The sequence below is a fragment of the Doryrhamphus excisus genome, chromosome 13 (assembly GCF_030265055.1).
Source record: "Doryrhamphus excisus isolate RoL2022-K1 chromosome 13, RoL_Dexc_1.0, whole genome shotgun sequence".
In the NCBI taxonomy this organism is placed as follows: domain Eukaryota; kingdom Metazoa; phylum Chordata; class Actinopteri; order Syngnathiformes; family Syngnathidae; genus Doryrhamphus; species Doryrhamphus excisus.
Genome location: NC_080478.1, coordinates 5,546,269 through 5,564,462, shown reverse-complemented (window position 1 = coordinate 5,564,462; position 18,194 = coordinate 5,546,269). Strand labels below are relative to the sequence as shown.

At 41.4% G+C, this 18,194-nt stretch overlaps 1 protein-coding gene across 5 annotated transcripts in view; it reads right to left on the bottom strand.

The window, feature by feature from the left end:
• Positions 1 to 1,239: 1,239 nt before the first annotated feature.
• Positions 1,240 to 18,194, bottom strand: part of zgc:110158 (uncharacterized protein LOC553590 homolog) — a 45,337-nt gene continuing 28,382 nt past the window's right edge. The window contains exons 5-18 of one of the 5 annotated variants that reach the window (XM_058090222.1): positions 16,770 to 16,859; positions 12,843 to 12,926; positions 11,937 to 11,996; positions 11,801 to 11,867; positions 11,130 to 11,194; positions 10,986 to 11,047; positions 10,854 to 10,899; positions 10,329 to 10,364; positions 10,193 to 10,244; positions 9,939 to 10,009; positions 8,380 to 8,458; positions 8,260 to 8,288; positions 8,062 to 8,163; positions 1,240 to 5,471 (exon numbers count right to left, since the gene is read on the bottom strand). In XM_058090222.1, coding sequence (XP_057946205.1) covers positions 5,301 to 5,471; positions 8,062 to 8,163; positions 8,260 to 8,288; positions 8,380 to 8,458; positions 9,939 to 10,009; positions 10,193 to 10,244; positions 10,329 to 10,364; positions 10,854 to 10,899; positions 10,986 to 11,047; positions 11,130 to 11,194; positions 11,801 to 11,867; positions 11,937 to 11,996; positions 12,843 to 12,926; positions 16,770 to 16,859 — 1,014 coding nt within the window. In that variant the 3' untranslated portion in view covers positions 1,240 to 5,300. Of the gene's footprint in view, positions 5,760 to 8,061; positions 8,164 to 8,259; positions 8,289 to 8,379; positions 8,459 to 9,938; positions 10,010 to 10,189; positions 10,245 to 10,328; positions 10,365 to 10,853; positions 10,900 to 10,985; positions 11,048 to 11,129; positions 11,195 to 11,800; positions 11,868 to 11,936; positions 11,997 to 12,842; positions 12,927 to 16,769; positions 16,860 to 18,194 lie in introns of all 5 variants that reach the window. The other 4 variants (XM_058090221.1, XM_058090224.1, XM_058090223.1 and 1 more) reach the window with 4 other exon arrangements.

Genomic DNA, 18,194 nt, shown 5'->3' with positions numbered 1-18,194 from the left:
AAGTATTTGAACACCTGAGAAAATGAATGTTAATATTTGGTACAGTAGCCTTTGTTTGCTATTACAGAGGTCAAACGTTTCCTGTAGTTTTTCACCAGGTTTGCACACACTGCAGGAGGGATCTTGGCCCACTCCTCCACACAGATCTTCTCTAGATCAGTCAGGTTTCTGGGCTGTCGCTGAGAAACACGGAGTTTGAGCTCCCTCCAAAGATTTTCGATTGGGTTCAGGTCTGGAGACTGGCTGGGCCATGCTAGAACCTTGATATGCTTCTTACGGAGCCACTCCTTGGTTTTCCTGGCTGTGTGCTTCGGGTCGTTGTCGTGTTGGAAGACCCAGCCACGACCCATCTTCAATGCTCTGACAGAGGGAAGGAGGTTGTTCCCCAAAATCTCACAATACACGGCCCCAGTCATCCTCTCTTTAATGCAGTGCACTCGTCCTGTCCCATGTGCAGAAAAACACCCCCAAAGCATGATGCTACCACCCCCATGCTTCACAGTAGGGATGGTGTTCTTCGGATTGTACTCTTCATTCTTCTTCCTCCAAACACGCTTATTGGAATTATGACCAAAAAGTTCTATTTTGGTCTCATCTGACCATAAAACTTTCTCCCATGACTCCTCTGTATCATCCAAATGGTCATATGCAAACTTAAGACGGGCCTTGACATGTGCTGGTTTAAGTAGGGGAACCTTTCGTGCCATGCATGATTTCACATCATGACGTCTTAGTGTATTACCTACAGTAACCTTGGAAACGGTGGTCCCAGCTCTTTTCAGGTCATTGACCAAGTCCTGTCGTGTAGTTCTGGGCTGATTCCTCACCTTTCTTAGAATCATTGAGACCCCACGAGGTGATATCTTGCATGGGGCTCCACTCCGATTGAGATTGACCGTCATGTTTAGCTTCTTCCATTTTCTAATGATAGCTCCAACAGTGGACCTTTTTTCACCAAGCTGTGAAGTCATTATTTATTTTGAATTCAAATTAAATTAAAAAACAGAAATACTGTAGTAGTATTAAAAATAATACATTGATTACATAAATATTAAAAAATGAGTTAATTATTGCAAACTCAAGCTTCCATAAATAAAGTTAAAAAAAAAAAGAGGAAAAAAACAGTGTTCCAAATGTGTTCATGGCAAAAGGAGTGAAGTCATTTTATTTGTTTTAATATGTATCTACAACGGGGAGGGGGGACGGGGGGACGGCACAGGCAAAAAAACGACAACTTGATGAAAAAAAACCCTGAAAAAAAATACATTTATTAATTCTCAATGCAGTTTGCCCCCCGATAACATTTTTTTAAATCAATATAAAGAATCATACATAGAAGATTTTTTTTAACTACACAAGACATTTAAGGATGGGGGGGGGAACCTAACATGATACAAAGCAACCCCCCCACCCCCTGTGGACACAATGCCTCATGTTCAATACTGCTTTGTCATCAGAGGAAAAATTAAAATCCACCCAAATAAAGGAACTGAACATTTCACCCCCTCTTTGTTTTTCAATGTTACAGTATTTTACAACCAGCACAATAGAAATACAGAAATGATCCTCAATGGTGTCACCACGACTCTTCTTCTTACATAACAGTAAGAAAATAAAGAGTGTGAAGTTGGACTGCAGTTTTTGTACAGTGTTTTTTCCCCTCATATATATATATATATACATACATATATATATATACATACATATATACGTATATATATATATATATATGTGTGTGTGTGTGTATATATATGTATAAACCCTGTTCCTGCACTTGGAAATAGATTTGAAAAGAAATCCTTCATAGTAAAGAAGAAGGGATATGTGTCAACAAAAATGGCCTCCTTCACAGTTAAAATACATTTCCTGTTTAACTTGCAATGAATTCAATAGTTGTTGGACACGCACGGTTTTAATGACTGGCGCACTCACATTAGGCAACACTCAGGCTGCGCAACTCATCACCAAATCAGACGTTTGGAGACGCTTCATCACGTTATTTATTGAGTAGGTGTCTCCAAACTTTTGACTGGTACTGTATGTACGTCTCTCCAAGCTTGTGTGACAGAAAGCCTCAAAATAATCCACAATATCAAAGCCGACACGTTTGTTTGCTCATGTGTGAGCACAAAATGTAGATGAGTCATTTCATGCTATTCTCCCTGCGGCAGGTAGACATGATAACCAACCGGCATCACGGACGTCAACAGAAAGACTCAAAATCTACCAAATCAAAGCAGATGGTTCAATCCCTCGTGCGCAACGTAGATGTTTCATAGAATTATCACAACTATAAGATATAGAATTACATGGTCGCTCCTGACGCCAGTTACTCATGATAACCCACCACCTTAACATAATGAGTCAAAATAACCCACAAAATTAAAATAGATGGTTCAATCCCTCATGGTAAACATGAATTATAACTACTGTATGATATATATAACTACATCATCGCTCCTGACGCCAGTTATTTATGATAACCGGACACCTCGCACCTTAAAAAGAATCAGAATGACTCAAAATCTACAAAATCAATGTTGATGATTCAATCATTTGCGCACATTTTAGACATGTCATATAATTATAATATCTATCTATCTATCTATATATATATATATATATATATATATAATGTTATAGTCGTTCCTGCCGGCAGTTACTCATGATAACCCACCACCTTAACATAATGAGTCAAAATAATCCACAAAATCAAAATAGATGGTTCGATCACTAATGCGCAACGTAAACATATCTTAAGAATTATAACTACTGTATGATATATAATTACATCCACGCTCCTGTTGCCAGTTAATCATGATAACCGGACACCTTGCACCTCAAACTCTAAATCCACAAAATCAATGTTAATGGCTCGATCGTGCACATTATAGACATAATATCTATATGATATATATGATATATATGAAATGTTATATATCAATCGTTTGTGCACATTATAGACATGTCATATAATTATAATATCTATATGATATATGTTATAGTCGCTCCTGCCGCCAGTTGCTCACGATAACCCACCACCTTAACATGAGTCAAAATAATCCACAAAATCAAAATAGATGGTTCAATCGCTCATGCGCAACGTAAACACGTCATTGAATGATATAACTACTGTATGATATATAATTATATAATTATATCATCGCTCCTGTTGCCATTTTCTCATGACAACCAGCCAGCGTGCACCTTACAACCAATCAGAATGACTCCAAATAATCCACTAAATCAAAGTTGACATGTCGCTCACACTCGCTGTAGACGTTAGGGTGATATCATTTGAATAACTATATTATCGTTCTAAAGGAACATGGCTGAAAATAAGCCACCAAGTCAGGAAAGTGGTGTGTTGTGTCATGAAGTGATGGTCCACTTCAACGCTGTAATGCAACGCAGTGTGAGTGCCGCCCAAGTCCGGCACGGTTGACATGCTCCGGTGTGAGTGCGCCCTTTAAGAGTCTTCTAAGGGAATTTGAGTGCGTCCATGAAAAAGTGCCCCTCCAAGACAAAGTGGGACAAACACACCTTGTCTCCCGCCCCCCCGTTCCAAGTTTCTGTTCCGACTGTCATTTGAAATATCAAAACATGTCAATGATATCAAAACTCATTGTACAGTATTTACAAAACTAATTTAAAGAAAAAAAAATAGATGGGAGAGAATCTGAAAGGGGATGCTGACTGTGACTGCCGCCGCCCCCCGGTTAGCAAACATCAACAAGGGGGCACCCGAGCCGAGAGAACGCTGCTACCACGAGGCTGCCCTCCCAGGACTCGGATATAAACACAGAGAAGTGGGGCGACCTTTTTGTTGGGGACTAACTCCAAAGAAAAATGTCCAAATGCAAACACAGACAGTCCAAACTCGGCGTGAGCAGCATGTGGGACTGGGGGGGGGGGGGGGGGGGTCACGAAGGTTGGGGTCAGTACCTTTGTAGGGAGGCTGTGGTTGACATCACACAGATGAGGACACAGTGCTGACTGGATCTGCATATTTACACAGTTGCTACTACGAGAATAACACTTTGAAAATGTAACCATGACTCTCAGGTCAAAGTAACCAACAAAAAGAAAAGTCCTTAAATAAATAGAGCTGTGCATTTCTTTCTTTAACATGAAAAAAATCAGGTTTGGATTTGTGTTGTTGAGTTAAAAAAAACAAACAAACAAACAAACAAACAAAGCAGTAGGCCAACCGATGCTATATTGTGGTCTTACCAGCAGGGGGCAGTGAGGTCACATCATTAAAGTTTGGATTTGTGTGTACTCAATTGTGGTGGCTGACTAGGAAACATGTAAATCCACGTTCTTTTTAACAACAAAAAACTGTGTTTAGGGTTAAATTACTTTTTTGCATAATGTGATTGACGTTATGCAATGACAAAACAATCTTTTTTTTAATTTATAGGTAATATGTGTTATGTATTTTTATTCCGGGGGATCTTCCGTAAAATTGATATATATAAATTTTGAGTGTACTGGATTTTTATCGTTATCCAAAAATGTAATTAAAACTAGTACTTAAAAAAATATATGAATTTGATATACATGTTTTTATTAGCAAGTGACATTACGCAAAAAAAACTTCTGGACAGTTATATATACTTATCCAAATTTTTGATGTGTTTTTATCCATCGCCCCCAAAAAAGTATGGAATCAAAATAAATTAGAAAAAAAAACCTTCCTGACAATTGTATATTGCCCATTTTTGGTGGATTTTTATGTTTATCACACAAAAAATTACTAAGTGAAGTTACGCAAAATGATCAAATAAATTAAGTGTTCCAGACACTTGTATGTTCATCTACATTTTTGGTAGATTTTTATATGTTTAATTAAAAAACTGAGAATTTGTTGGAATAAAAAGAAGGGAAAAAAAACCCCAATATGGAGATACATGTTTTTCGCCAGCCAGTGATGTTATACTGTAATGTGCCCCTAAAATAAAAATAAAGGAAAAATTTGATCCTAATCTTTAAAAATGACCATAGCAATATAATTAACAATAATACAATAATAATAAAAATAGCAATGATACAATACATACACAAAATAGGAAAAAAAAATTCACGGATCATCACAACACCTCTGTTCAAAATGTACACACAGAGAGAATAATGTCAAGGGTCGGAGAGGTCCTGTCGGCAGACCCTGCATCCAATCTGTTGGAAACATCACTTTTAAAAACAACTTGAAAAAAGTCTGATGACGTTTCCAGACCGCTGCTGAAAAGAGCCAACATTGTGTCCTCAGTCAGTCTCCTTCCCCACCCTCCAGTTTGTCCTCATTGTCTCGAAGCAGACAGGAAGCCGGGCAGGCTCGGGCCCGAATTCGAGAAGAGGCTCTTCCTGCTGCTCTGTGACAACTTCCTGCTCGGGCCGGTGGCCATCTTGCACGCTCCCGAAGGGCCCGTCTTGATTAGAGTCCCAGCATGCTCCAGGGCTGCTCCGGAGGGCTGCGTGGACCACACAGTTCACCCAAAGAGAGGAGGTGGAGAGTCGGGGATGGCGGCAGGAAGGTGGTGGACACACCACCCCGCCCCAGATGGGAGCAGAGGTTGTGTGTGTGTGTGTGTGTGTTTGTGTGTGTGAGGAAGAGGAGGAGGAGGCGCGATCCGAGGCGAGGTAAGGATTGCGGAAAAAATCCAAATTAAAAAGGGAAAAAGAAATAGGAGGGGAAGATCAACAAAAATACAAAAAAGGAAAAAATGAAATCACACACTCATCGTCATGTTGGGAGAATACTGAAAAGAGAGAGAGGGAAAGGGGGAGGGGGCACAGATGAGTGGATGTGCAACATTTAAACACCATGAGGCGCTCTGACTGACCCAGCACTGCAAATATACTGTAGAGGTGGCCCCGGTCCACTATTAAAAAGGTCCCCTAGCATGCAAAAGCCCCTTTTGCACCATATTCTAAGTCGGGGGGGCCAAACACACACGGTCCAGTTGCAACTGTTTGCAATTGTAAATAGTTCACAGTGTTATATTTGTAAATAAGTGCTTATTTTCATGTAAACCAACCATTTGTTGTCTCGTTTATGTTGTGGTATTGTTGTTTGGACATTTTGGTTAAATATTTATGGCTAAATTTGTATCAAACTGAAAGGTATGCTTAACATACATCTTTTCACTAAAAGCTAATTTTCTCCCTTTTTTTTAGTTGGGAGCTGATATTTTCATTAAACTTACCTTTGTTCTACTGCTGGTTACGAAGGAGCGGAAAAAGGGAGAGACAAACTTTTTTTGGATGAAAGATGAGAATCTAATCTTTCTACCATGTCTATGTAGCCCAAGAAACTTGGAAAAAAAACTACTTTCCCCCATCTTTTTGCTGTTTTTGTTTTGTTTTATCATATCACATTTTAGTTTTTAAAGATGCCGAGGCTCTATTTGGACATCCTAACTGCAGCTTTTTTTTCCGTTGTTGACTATGACCTGTTATATAAACAAGTGTTACATATTCTTGGCCTAACTTAAACATTATTATTGTACAACATATTGTAAAATAACTCAAATACAAACACAGTTTAAGGCAATACGAGATGTTGATGAACTGTAGTCTACTCTGGCCATCAGGTGTCACTAGTAACACACACCAGACTGCACTGTCATCATATCATGGGCTCCTGTTGTGGACGTAGTCCAGCTAAAACTCAACTCTGAATCCCCAATGCCACTTCCTGTTCACATGTCTGGAAGACATTTACTGAAACACACACAAGCACGAGTCTTTATTTATGTCTGAAATGGCTTCTTTTCTGTGATGATTCCTTCTATATTGTGTAATCAGAGTGTAAAGGTGACTATAGGGGTGTTATTTGATGTCCAGCAGGCTCTAGTAATGGTACACCAGATACATGGTACACTCCTAATGGCATCGCATCTTGGACCAGGACTATTATACTCTCTGTTATATTTAACTGTCACATGTTAACCTGTCGACATCCATTGCAGCCTGGTCATCCTAGAAATAAACAGGTTTCCTATGCTCTAACTAATAAATAAATAAAAATATAACGTTACGGATATGGAAATTCACTTTTCACAATTGTTAAAGAATGACTCATGATCAAGACTGGGAGATACTCATAGGAGGTCATAATTAGAGCATGACAAAAAATGAGTTGAATTGATATTTTCCTGCTTGTAGATTAGGGTTGGACATTCCAGGCCCAATTCTGTATTTCAAAAGCAGCTCACTGAACAGCAGCCCCCTCCCCCTATGGTGGACCTTCACAGACCACAGTTCTCTTTGGCTCGGAACATCCAGTTGATTAGCATTCATTAATAATAAGAATAATAAAACATTTGTGCTGAGGTGCTGTGTGTTTGACACATGGTCAGCATCACACATGACTGTCACACGGGGGACAGAATGAATTTGTCTGTGATTAGTAAGTGGCCACAATGCAAGCAGAAGACATTTCAAATGCTGTCTTTCAGCCAATTTTAGCTTCCAAGCAAGGCTGTTTAGACAACACTTGATATATTATGGTCGCACGAAACACTACGCCATCTAGCAAGGGTTTCAAGCTACGTTAAAAATGGCCCAAAAATGTCAACGACAGTGGAACCTCTTAAGGAAAGTAAAATAACCCTTAAGGCAGGGGTGTCCAACATGCAGGGGAGGGGTTTAAAAAACAGATTTGTCATTAAAATGAACAATGAAGTGTCTTTTTACAGATTAAGCTGTGGTTAACTTCTTTTTACACTTGCACAACAGTTAAGAATGAAGGTGGAATTTTGGGGATTTTTCTATGAAAAAGGTTATTGCCTGTAATAAAGTTTATAAAATGGTCAGAGTTGGACCCGTTTTTACAGCTGTACCAAAATGGATTGTGTTGGATATTAGAGGTTCCACTGTTTATCCTAAATATATTGAGTCTCATGAAAAAAATATACTGTGTATATAGTATATATATATATATATATATATATATATATATTAGGGCGTCCTTCTCTGCTTGCATTCCTCCACTGGTAAGTTGGGGCGTCAAGGTGAACCATTAGGACTCATGAGGCGTCATTCACTCGCTCTACTTACACTTTCGCTTTGGAATGGGTTCAAGAAGTTGCCGCCCATTTCGCCGTCGTCTCTCGGCGTTCCGGGAGGGTTGCTCATGCCCCCCATGTTGTTAGGAGAACTCTGTATGGAAAGAGAGGAAGAGAAAAAAAAGTGATGAACGTTGCTCCTTTTAAGCATCTCCAGATGTTTCCGTCCAGACTTGGTGAGAGAGCTCACCTTTGGCAAGCCATCCATGTCTCCAGACCCTGTGGATGCAAATAACACTCAGTCAAGGCAACATTAAGAATGTTTCTGCTTGGCTAATTGGGTGCTGCTTAATGAGTGACGGCCACGTACCAAGCGAACCGTTCATGTGGTGCGGCTCCATGGCTCCCATGGCGCCCATCGGTCCATCAGGCCCTGGTCCCATTGGGAACTGGGGAAACCAATGAGAAGTTCAGTGTTGTGTTTGTTTTGATGTCATATGTGTCATTCGGTACTCTCGTCTGGGCTTCAAAAATATATATTTCATGCATGTATTTTTGTCATGGGACCAAAGGCTGTGCAGTAATGAAGTAAGGACTTGACTGGGAAGCTTTTTTGACATTTAATGAGCTAATGCACATATTTCAAATGAAAATGTAATTTGCTGACTTGAATATGTACAGCCGAACCTTGGTTTTCATACATTCTGTTTTGGTTTTGGACGAATATTGTCGCCACAAATATGTCTTGGTTTTCACACACTGTCTCGGCCAAATAATGCCGCTGACAAAGCAGCCAAACATTGGTGGCTCAGTCTCCATGAAGAATGGATAGAGCTTCTTTTAGAGTTAGATGTCCACACAGCTGTTTTTATTGGCCCGTGGGACATTCTAAAAATTGTATTTAACAAAAAAAAACTACAAAAAATGCAGCAAAAAAAAAAAATCTGCAGTAATTTAAATAACTAAATAAATAACTATAGAGTCCAATTATCAAGAGAAAAAAACGAGAAAAAGGCATAATTTTACAAGAATAATGACATTTTAGTAGCATAAAGTTGAAATATTTCCAAAAAGCTTTAAAGTTACACACACACAAGGAACTCTAGTGCGTGTGGTCTGCCAGTATGTGGTCTGCCGGTTCATCATCTGAACCCCGCTGGGCACCAAACAAGCGAAGTGAGACCCACCACACTTGAACTCAAACGTGAACGCTACACGTACCAAAGACAGAGCAGCCTCAAAATGATAGCAAAAAGCAGGAAGAAATGACAAACATCACAGGTCCCCAGTGGATCAGGAGTCCCTCCAACGTGTCCTAGATCTTTCCCAAGGTTTCCCACCGCTGTGACCTGAACACCCCCCCCATGGAGGCGTACGGGAGGCCATCTAACTACAAGCCCGAGCCAACTCATCTGTCTCCTTTCAATGCAGAAGAGCAGTGGCTCTACTCCAAGTTCCTTCCGAATGTCAGTGCTTCTCACCTTAGCTCAAAACTCATTTCGGCCCGCTTGTAGCCGCAATCTTGTCCTTTCGGTCACTACCCAAGTTTGTCACAATAAGTGAGGGTAGGAACGTAGATCGAGCGGCAAATTGAAAGCTTTGTCATTCGCCTCAGCTCCCTTTTTGCCACAACGGACTGATGCAGAGTCTGTGAGACTGCAGACGCCGCACCAGTCCGCCTGTATAAATATGTAAAAGGAAACGCTGCAGACAACGCTCCTTATAAGTATATTCCAGCGGATAGGATGTATGCAGAGGGCATTTTGGCTTGGAATATTTGCATTATGTCATGTCATCGGTCACAAAAAGTGCCTAATGAAGCGCTTACTTTATGTATATGTTCTTTACTGCACAGCCTTTGGTGCCGTGACAAAAGAGAATGCTAAGCAAAGCATGAGCGCGGCCTAATAGTCCCAAAATGTAACTTACATTGGGTCTGTTGCCTCCGGGTCCAATAGGATTCATCATGGTGTAAATGTTTTCACTGGAGTTAGTGGAGTCTGAGTGAGGATGAAACAGGTCAGTTAACGGACTGTAAATGGACGTCTGTCATTTGAGAGTGACGGACGCAAATTGGATGACAAAAAAACATCAAAGGGGGGAGCATGCGTGGTCAGTGAGGAGGACAAGATGCAGGAGTGTTAGTGCCGTGGGGTGGGGGTCAAAGTTAGGTGACGCACCACCTGGGCTGGGCATGATGGGAGTTCCGGGTGGACCTCCGCCGCCTGGTGGACCCTGAGAGGAGGAGGAGAACGGGTGACAATGAATTTCAAACAAATTTCAGGATTATTAACTTGAAGATCTTTATCACTGACTTACCACATAGTTTCCTGGAGATGAGGAGGAGTATGCTATCTGCAGAGGGAAGCGTCACAAGTCAGAATAGGAAGAAAGAAAAGAAGGAGACCATCTGGATGTGAGGGATAGTTACGTAAAAACCTCAAAAATAAGCTCAAGTGTGACATCATAATACAGCACTGAATGGAGTACAATTTGGTGAAGTCGAGGTCTAGAGATTTACTCATGCAAATCAACAAGCTGCGCCCAACTTGCCTCCAAGTGGGTCAGAGCTTTTCTACCTGCCACTCACACATACACATACACATAAAAACCACCAGTGACCTGGAAAGATGCAGAGACCCTCTGGAAAGTCCAGCTAAACTATGAAATATAATCTTTATGTATTGTTTTCACTCCCAAAATTGTGATTTCACTCACATTCATAATATTGTCTTTAAAAGATGTTTTTCCAACTGCCTTATAATATTCAGGGTCATCTTATATTTGAGTCAGTGGTTGCAATAATGTTGTGCTTGTATTAAAAAAGAAAATAAAAACACTCACTGAGTTAGCATTAGGCCCCGGCCATGGCCCTCTTCCTCCTGGACCCCTGAAGGGAAACAAAGGAACAAATATAAGACGACAATCACCATCACAACAATGGAGTAGACCATTAGAATAAGTGTTTTAATGTACATGTTCATTCCTGGCATGGGGCCGCCCATGGAGTTGGGGGGAGGCCTCATGCCCCCGTAATTCTGCAGGACAAAAAAAATAAATGCCAAATTGAGATATTGGATGATAAATGGAGGTCTGAGTGTGTATTTGCCAGAGCGGTACCTGTGGGCCCATGGCCATTCCTCGAGGAGGGTTCATCCTCATTGGACCACCCATGTTAGGATGTCCTGAAACGAACAGACACGCAGAGTTAATTCCACAGATGGCTCATCTCCTAAAGTCCAACAGGGACTTGCAGCAGAAATACGCTTCCATCCTATACGCCTTCCCAATACCATTAGTTCAAACCCTCTGGCGGTAACCTCCAGCTAATAATCACAGCAGACTTCATGCAGGGCCACATTCACAACTAATACAACAGTGGAATTAGCTGACTCGTGTTAAAATAACTTAAGGGGGGAGGGTTCGCTTTGTCATTAGAAATTAAAAATACCAACGAAAAAATGCAAGAATTAATTTCTATATCATTATGAGTAATATTATGAATAACAAAGAAAAACTAAAACTTAAAGTCTGAGCTGTGGACTCCCCGTCCAGCATGGCTCTTTGGAGCGTCAGGGAGTGAGGTTTACTTTGGCGCAGCCACACAAGCTGGCATTTGTTACATGGGCAAAATTGATTGAAGTGATCCAAAATTTGGCCCATGTTGTACTGTATCAAACATGCTAAATCTGAACCTGATCCAAGTAGAATGTTGTCCCGGGGTCTGCGCATTAAAAAAAATGATATGACTGATGCGATGCCGCCACAGTTCTGGATACCAAGCATTGTACCTTGCGGCCGTGTCGGGTCCAAACTGTTTGGCAGGAGAGGCTGAGATCCCGGGATTCCACCTGGAGGCTGAACACACAACAGAACATGAAAAACAGGCGACAATAGAAAATCTATCTGGTGGGGCAGACTGTGTACCTGATTTGGCATTCGGAGAGCGGGACGCGGTCCACCCGGGTACCGTGGTGACATGAAAGGCTGCAAAAGAGGAGAAAGAGACTTTAAATGTGGAGATATTTGGTTAACGTTCCACTGGGGACACACCAATGAGGATGTGGGTGGATGAGGATGACATGCCTTGAAACAAGGAACGCACCGCAAGCGTCTCTTTGTAACGAGGCGCAGCACGACAGCGTGTAAAGACAGCACTCAAGACATCGCCCCGCTCTCGCTGTGGTGTAAGCCGACGCGGCCTGTGGTCTCGCTGCCGTGGTTAGACGCACCTCGGGCCAACGATACAAAACCTTCCAGGGAAGCCATGGAAACCACAAGAATGAGGAGCGCTGGTGTTGTGCTCGCTGCACCAAACTCTTTAGGAAAACTCGACAAACTGGATCTTGTCTAGTTAGCAACCTCGCTAACCCAGACTGTGCCCCATTTATTTAAGTACGGATGTGAGTACATGTGTGTGCGTAGGTCCACCATGGCCACCCCTTGTTTTATTCATAAGCTGATAGAAAATGCAGGCAGAAGGGAGATGTGTGTGTGTGTGTGTGTGTGTGTGTGTGCGCGCTAAGAGCGGTGAAGCAGATAAGTGTGCAACCCCCACTAGCAGCTCCGGGGGAGGGGCAAGGAGTGAATAATTCATCCAACACAGGGACACCCGATTCTGGGCCTTGAAGAGGAGGCATGGCCTGCCGCCTCTGGATGCTTCCAGAGCGGAGCATCTACGAGCCCGAATCAAATGAGCGGGCCTGGAGGGGCAAACGAGGAAGAAAGAATGGGAGAAAGCTGGGGGAGAGGAAGAGCGGGTGTGTGTTTTTGGGGGGGTGAGTGGGCTTTAGAAGGAATGAAAGCTGGGTGAGAAAGTGCTTTGCATCTTACCTGACCATGGGGTCCCATCATGGGGTTGCTTGGGTTGTGTGGGGGGGGCTGTGCGTGGGGGGACTGCTGAGAGCCGGGCGGTCCCTTTAAGAAAGAAGAGTGATATCAGAGAGACGGGAGGGGCCCATGTAGGGTGAGGTTGTGGGGTACAGGGGGTGGGGGTAACACCTGGTGGAACCCCGATTAAAAACCATGAAGGGGAGGAGTTAGTGGGAGACGTCTTCAGTTTGAGGACAAAAGGAGCTGAACGTGCACTTTGAATAATGTTATTCTTAACAAATCATGTTTAAAAAGGTCATTAAAACAAGTTCAACTGATGTCAAAATGTGTGGTTAGGTGCCTGTCATGGGAAACACGTAGTTCCGCTGTGCATCACAAGGGGGCAGTGTTGCCAAAGGTTCACTGCAATAGAACATGCACTGGGGCAAGTACAGTAGCTGGGAGTTGGATACTTAAGAGCCCTTATGACCCCTTATATAAGTCACAATAAAACACTTTTCTTTAACTGTCCTGATAATTCAAGAAAAACAGAACGGACCAATCAGAACTTGCCATTATTGACCCCATGGTCATCTCGGCACACACTGATAACTATCAAATATATAAAGCATATGCAGAAACACACACACACGTGAGTCTTTATTGCACTTTGGTGTGTGTATATGTGTGTGTGTGTTATTAGTGTCCACATTCCATTTTTCCCCTTTTTGCTCTATTTCTCCATGTGTTGAGGGCTCATTAAAAATGAGACTTAAGCCGTAAATGGCCCCCAGGCCGCAGTTTGGACACCCTTATGTTAGTCGAATACATTTTGGCGACACATTTTACCCAAAACATTCACCGAAAGTCAAGTGCAAGTCATCCAGACTACAGACAGAGTCATGCCCCGAGTCACTGATGTCAAAGTCCAAGTCGAGTCGCAAGTCTTTGATGATATTGTCAAGCCGATGCAAAAGTTATCAAAAAGTGTGACTCGGGACTGACTCGAGTCCAAGTCGCGTGGCTCAAGTCCACACCTCTGCCACGTCGTTATTAAACCCCACTAGTGGAATTGACCTGAGGTTTCTCACACAGAGACCCAATGTAACTTCAAGGGTGTGTGCCAAATCAGCACAAAATTTGGTACACACCTTCAGGGGACTGACAACCGCATGCGTGTAACATTTGAGCAAGATTGATTGAACATGTCCGGCATCGAGCAAAAGTAATTGTTCATACTGTAAGTCAGTGAGCATTTGTCTGATCATTATAAAACGGGGATTCCCAACTACTCTGAAGTGATGAATAATCTACCAAACAAATCATTCAATTTCACTTCCTTTATTTATTTATTTATTTATTTATGACAAATAATGCACATTTGTTGGTGTATCCATGCCAGCAACGCATAGTGACATGCAGAACAAACAATTCAATGCACTTCCCCTCGATGACAGGAGGTACATAAATAACCTGTGTAGACATGGGCATTTCGGACTCTACAGTTGTCACGCGAATGAGTCTTTTGCATGCTCTCAAACTGTTGCATGACGGACGGTTAGCATTCCTACAGTGCCAACGAAGCGTGTTTGCAGCAAACAAACCACAGCTCCCTGTCACAATAAGTCCCTTCACCGCTACATGTGCACATACACCCTCACTCCTCCACCAACGTTATAAATAGCACACAGGCTCCCTCCACCATTGCTTATGCTTATTCACTCTCATTAGGACCCCCTCACCTCCTGCCTGCCAGCCAGCAGATTGCCTTGCTTACAGCATGAAAACAATGCTCGGTGACCACAGCCCAGGTGCAGGTGAGCTTTCTCATCCCTCCACCCTTCAAACTCTCTTGAATGCCGCCCGCTTCCTCTCTCCTACTCTCCTCCGCCACCTTATCGTGCCGCGGCCAAATGCCAACGCTGTCCATCACACCGCACACACCGAGTGTACATGTACCGGTGTGCAGCTCTGTGTCCCAGGTCGTGTGGTTGGTGTGTGCGTGCCAGAGTCGGGAGAACAGGGCGGCGGAGGCAGAGATGTAGGATGGAGAGGATGACTACATTAGGCTGAATCACCAATGGACTCAACAGCGGACCACGGATATATGAATGAATGAATGAATGAATGAATGGTGAGAGCTTCACAAGCCCCCGGTGGGTGGAAATATCAAGAATGGAAGCCACAGAGTGAGAAGATGGAAATCATTGAACATACAAGTGAATTATTACACGTTTATCTAAAAGTCATTATGACGATAACTAACAACTGTTATTAAAAGACCTGACAATAACAGTCCAACACAAAAGAACATTTTTAAAATATATTCTTTAAAAGTCACTCCTTTAGAAGGAATTTAATTAAAGTGAGAAAATAAACAATTGCACTGTTCTGAGCTGTAATATTAGAATTTATGAGAAAAAAAATTGGAGAAAAAAAGAGAATTCATGACAATACCAGAATAATGTTAAACTATTATAAGAAGAAAATTGTACATTTTAGTGACATTACGAGTTAAGAACACTGTTACGAGAATAGGCAAGTATATTAGAAGAAAAAAAGTCGTTTTATGAGAATAGTAAAAATAGAGGGGAAAATAAGAGGAAGATTACGAGACGCCATAATGTCCCGATTACAAATTCGTGGTCCATCACTGATTTTTAAAACGCCTGCATAACTGAAAGTAGGTCTGCCATGATAATCAATAAATCAATTAACAGCACAATACATTTTAAAAATGTGATCATTTTTATGGCCTTGATATATCAACATGTGCATGCGTGTTTTCCTTCTCTCTTTCTCTCTCTCTATCAAACAAGCTGGTTGACAAGAGTGTTCACTATGTGACACTATGTGTCTCTCAACACCTGGGAATGTTGGTTCTATAGCGGAATGAACGGCATAGGGAGCCCTCCTGTCAGTCTTTCAGTCTCTTTGTCCCAGTAGGGAGAGGCAGGGCGGTAGCGAGTACCTGCACTCACCAAGCGTTCGATTGTTCACCCGCTAACAGGGAACATCAGCTAGGTTTAGACCATTGTGAGACAGATTCGTTTTTCACTACTGATAATGCAGTCGATAATCTTTCGAACTCTTTCGAAAGTTGTGTGGCATATGCTACACCATGAAATACTCTCTTCCGTGCAATATAACAAAAAGAGCGGTATATTTTCAATAAGAGTAAAACAAAGTCATCATATTCAAAATAAGTTATTTTACAGCTGCAACATTGTTAAAAAGTTGTGTTGTAATAATGAATTTATATTACAATTATTTGTAAAACATTTTTTTTTATTTGTAATCTGAGAAAAAACTCAAATTAGTTAACGTCTTAAAACTTTTTTCAAATTAAAACAACTTTTGTAGTACTACTTAGCAGGACTGTGCAGTAGTGGTAAAATGAGGAGAAGTCACGTGGTAGCATTATGATGTTACATGAATAAAGTTGTAAGAAAGTGACCAGAAAATGGTCATACTAGCAGAAAAAAGTACAAAACTTTGTGTTAGAACAATCAAGTTGTTGTACTACTATTACCAGTAACATTTTCTAAAAGTTGTATTGTGAGGGGGAAAAGCTAGGTTAAATTAATAACTTAAAAAAGAGAAAAGAAGCCTATGTTTCGAGACAAAAGTTGAAATATTGCAATGAAAAAAAAAATGTCAAATTAGTTTTTAGAAGTCATTTTAAAAGAACAACAGTGCACTCATAAGTGAATGATGGACTTACAAATGCAAACAACAGTCTTGACAAAATGGTATTTTACCTCATCATTATAGATATTTTCCTCATTACGTTTTAACACTATTATCTTTTCCCCCCAACATAGCTACTAACTGTTAATAATGACCTTTAGGAGTGACAGGCTAGAAATAGCGGTAAGGTGGCCATGCGATGGAAGGAACAATTGATTGGTGCAAAGCTGTGTGGGGTGGACGGGATAAGGGTCATACCTGGAAGAAGCCTGGAGGCATGGGCCCGCCTGGCATGGCATCGTTGGGGGGCATGTTGCCCATCACCGGGCTGGGTGCTGCTGCTGCACTCTGGAACACAAAGCGAAACTCATTCAATGTGACGCTCAGCACAATAATGTCCATGATGCAATGACTGCCAAGATCCTGAAGGGGGCAATGTCTACACCTGATGGCTCAGCGCCCTCCCTGCCCTGCTGCCCCCCCTCAACATATTAAGTTTAATGGTTAATTCAGGAAAGTGTCTTCTATTATGGCCTTTAAACCGTTACATGAAGATGGTAGACTATAAGGGATTCATTTTTTTCCTGCTGACCAAGACTAAATTAGGACAAAGTGTTCAAGGAGAAATCACTGCACTTCTATGCCATAACGAGAACCCCGTTGATGCATGCTATGAAAAAAGCAGCGCCACTTCAGTGATACTTACCGTCAGTTAACAAAGCACAGCACAATAACCTCAAGGAAATATTGTTTAACGATACGTGGCAGCATCCTCAAGTACATGATGACAACAAGAAAACCTTTTTATTGCGGTATAAACTGTTACAGGATAGCGTTCATATACAGTATGTGGCTATGCAACAGTTGCTTCAGAGTCAAAACTAATTCAATTTGAGCCAATTCATTATGCCTTCGTTTATTTTGGCTCATTGAAGCAGGCAGCTATTTGCCAAGTGGGATTTAAACAAATCACAACAATTACACATTACATGTAATATGATCACATGTGACAACGTGCGGGTGATCCATTTGCAGCAGTTACAGCTGCAGCTGGTCACCATCCAACGCAAACTGATAGCACACATGCGATAATTCTATTAAATGCGGCCTTTAATTGTCTCCTGTTCATAACCTTGCCACCACCAGACGACAACCATATGAGAGTCAGGTAGGTAGCTATTCAAGGCAATCTAAAAATGACAATTACATTTTTTTTAAGGATTTTGGCGGAATTTTCAAGGCACACATAATATTGTGGTCTTGGGATACATAAACATGGTTTATACAAAAAAAAAAAGATCTTGCATCAGAAGAAAAATGGTTTGTATTTTTTTCCATTCTTTAGTAATCGGCAGTAGAACATAACACAAACAAATGTAAAGAAAAGGCTTTTGGTGAAAAGATGCAGTACATTTCAAGCATAACTTTCACACTGACACATATTTAGCCATATATATATATATTTAGCCAAAATGGCTAAACACCGTGACACAACATAAACAAAAAAAAATAGTTTTCACAATTATACCAACTATTTACAATTTTCACACTTGCAAGTGTACGTGTGCATGTGCACAAACTATATTAATACTAACTATATTAATACTAAATATTCCGCAACAAAGCAGCAGGCGTCCTGCCTTTATTACGACAATGATCCATAAGATGAAAAAGCCAGGAAAA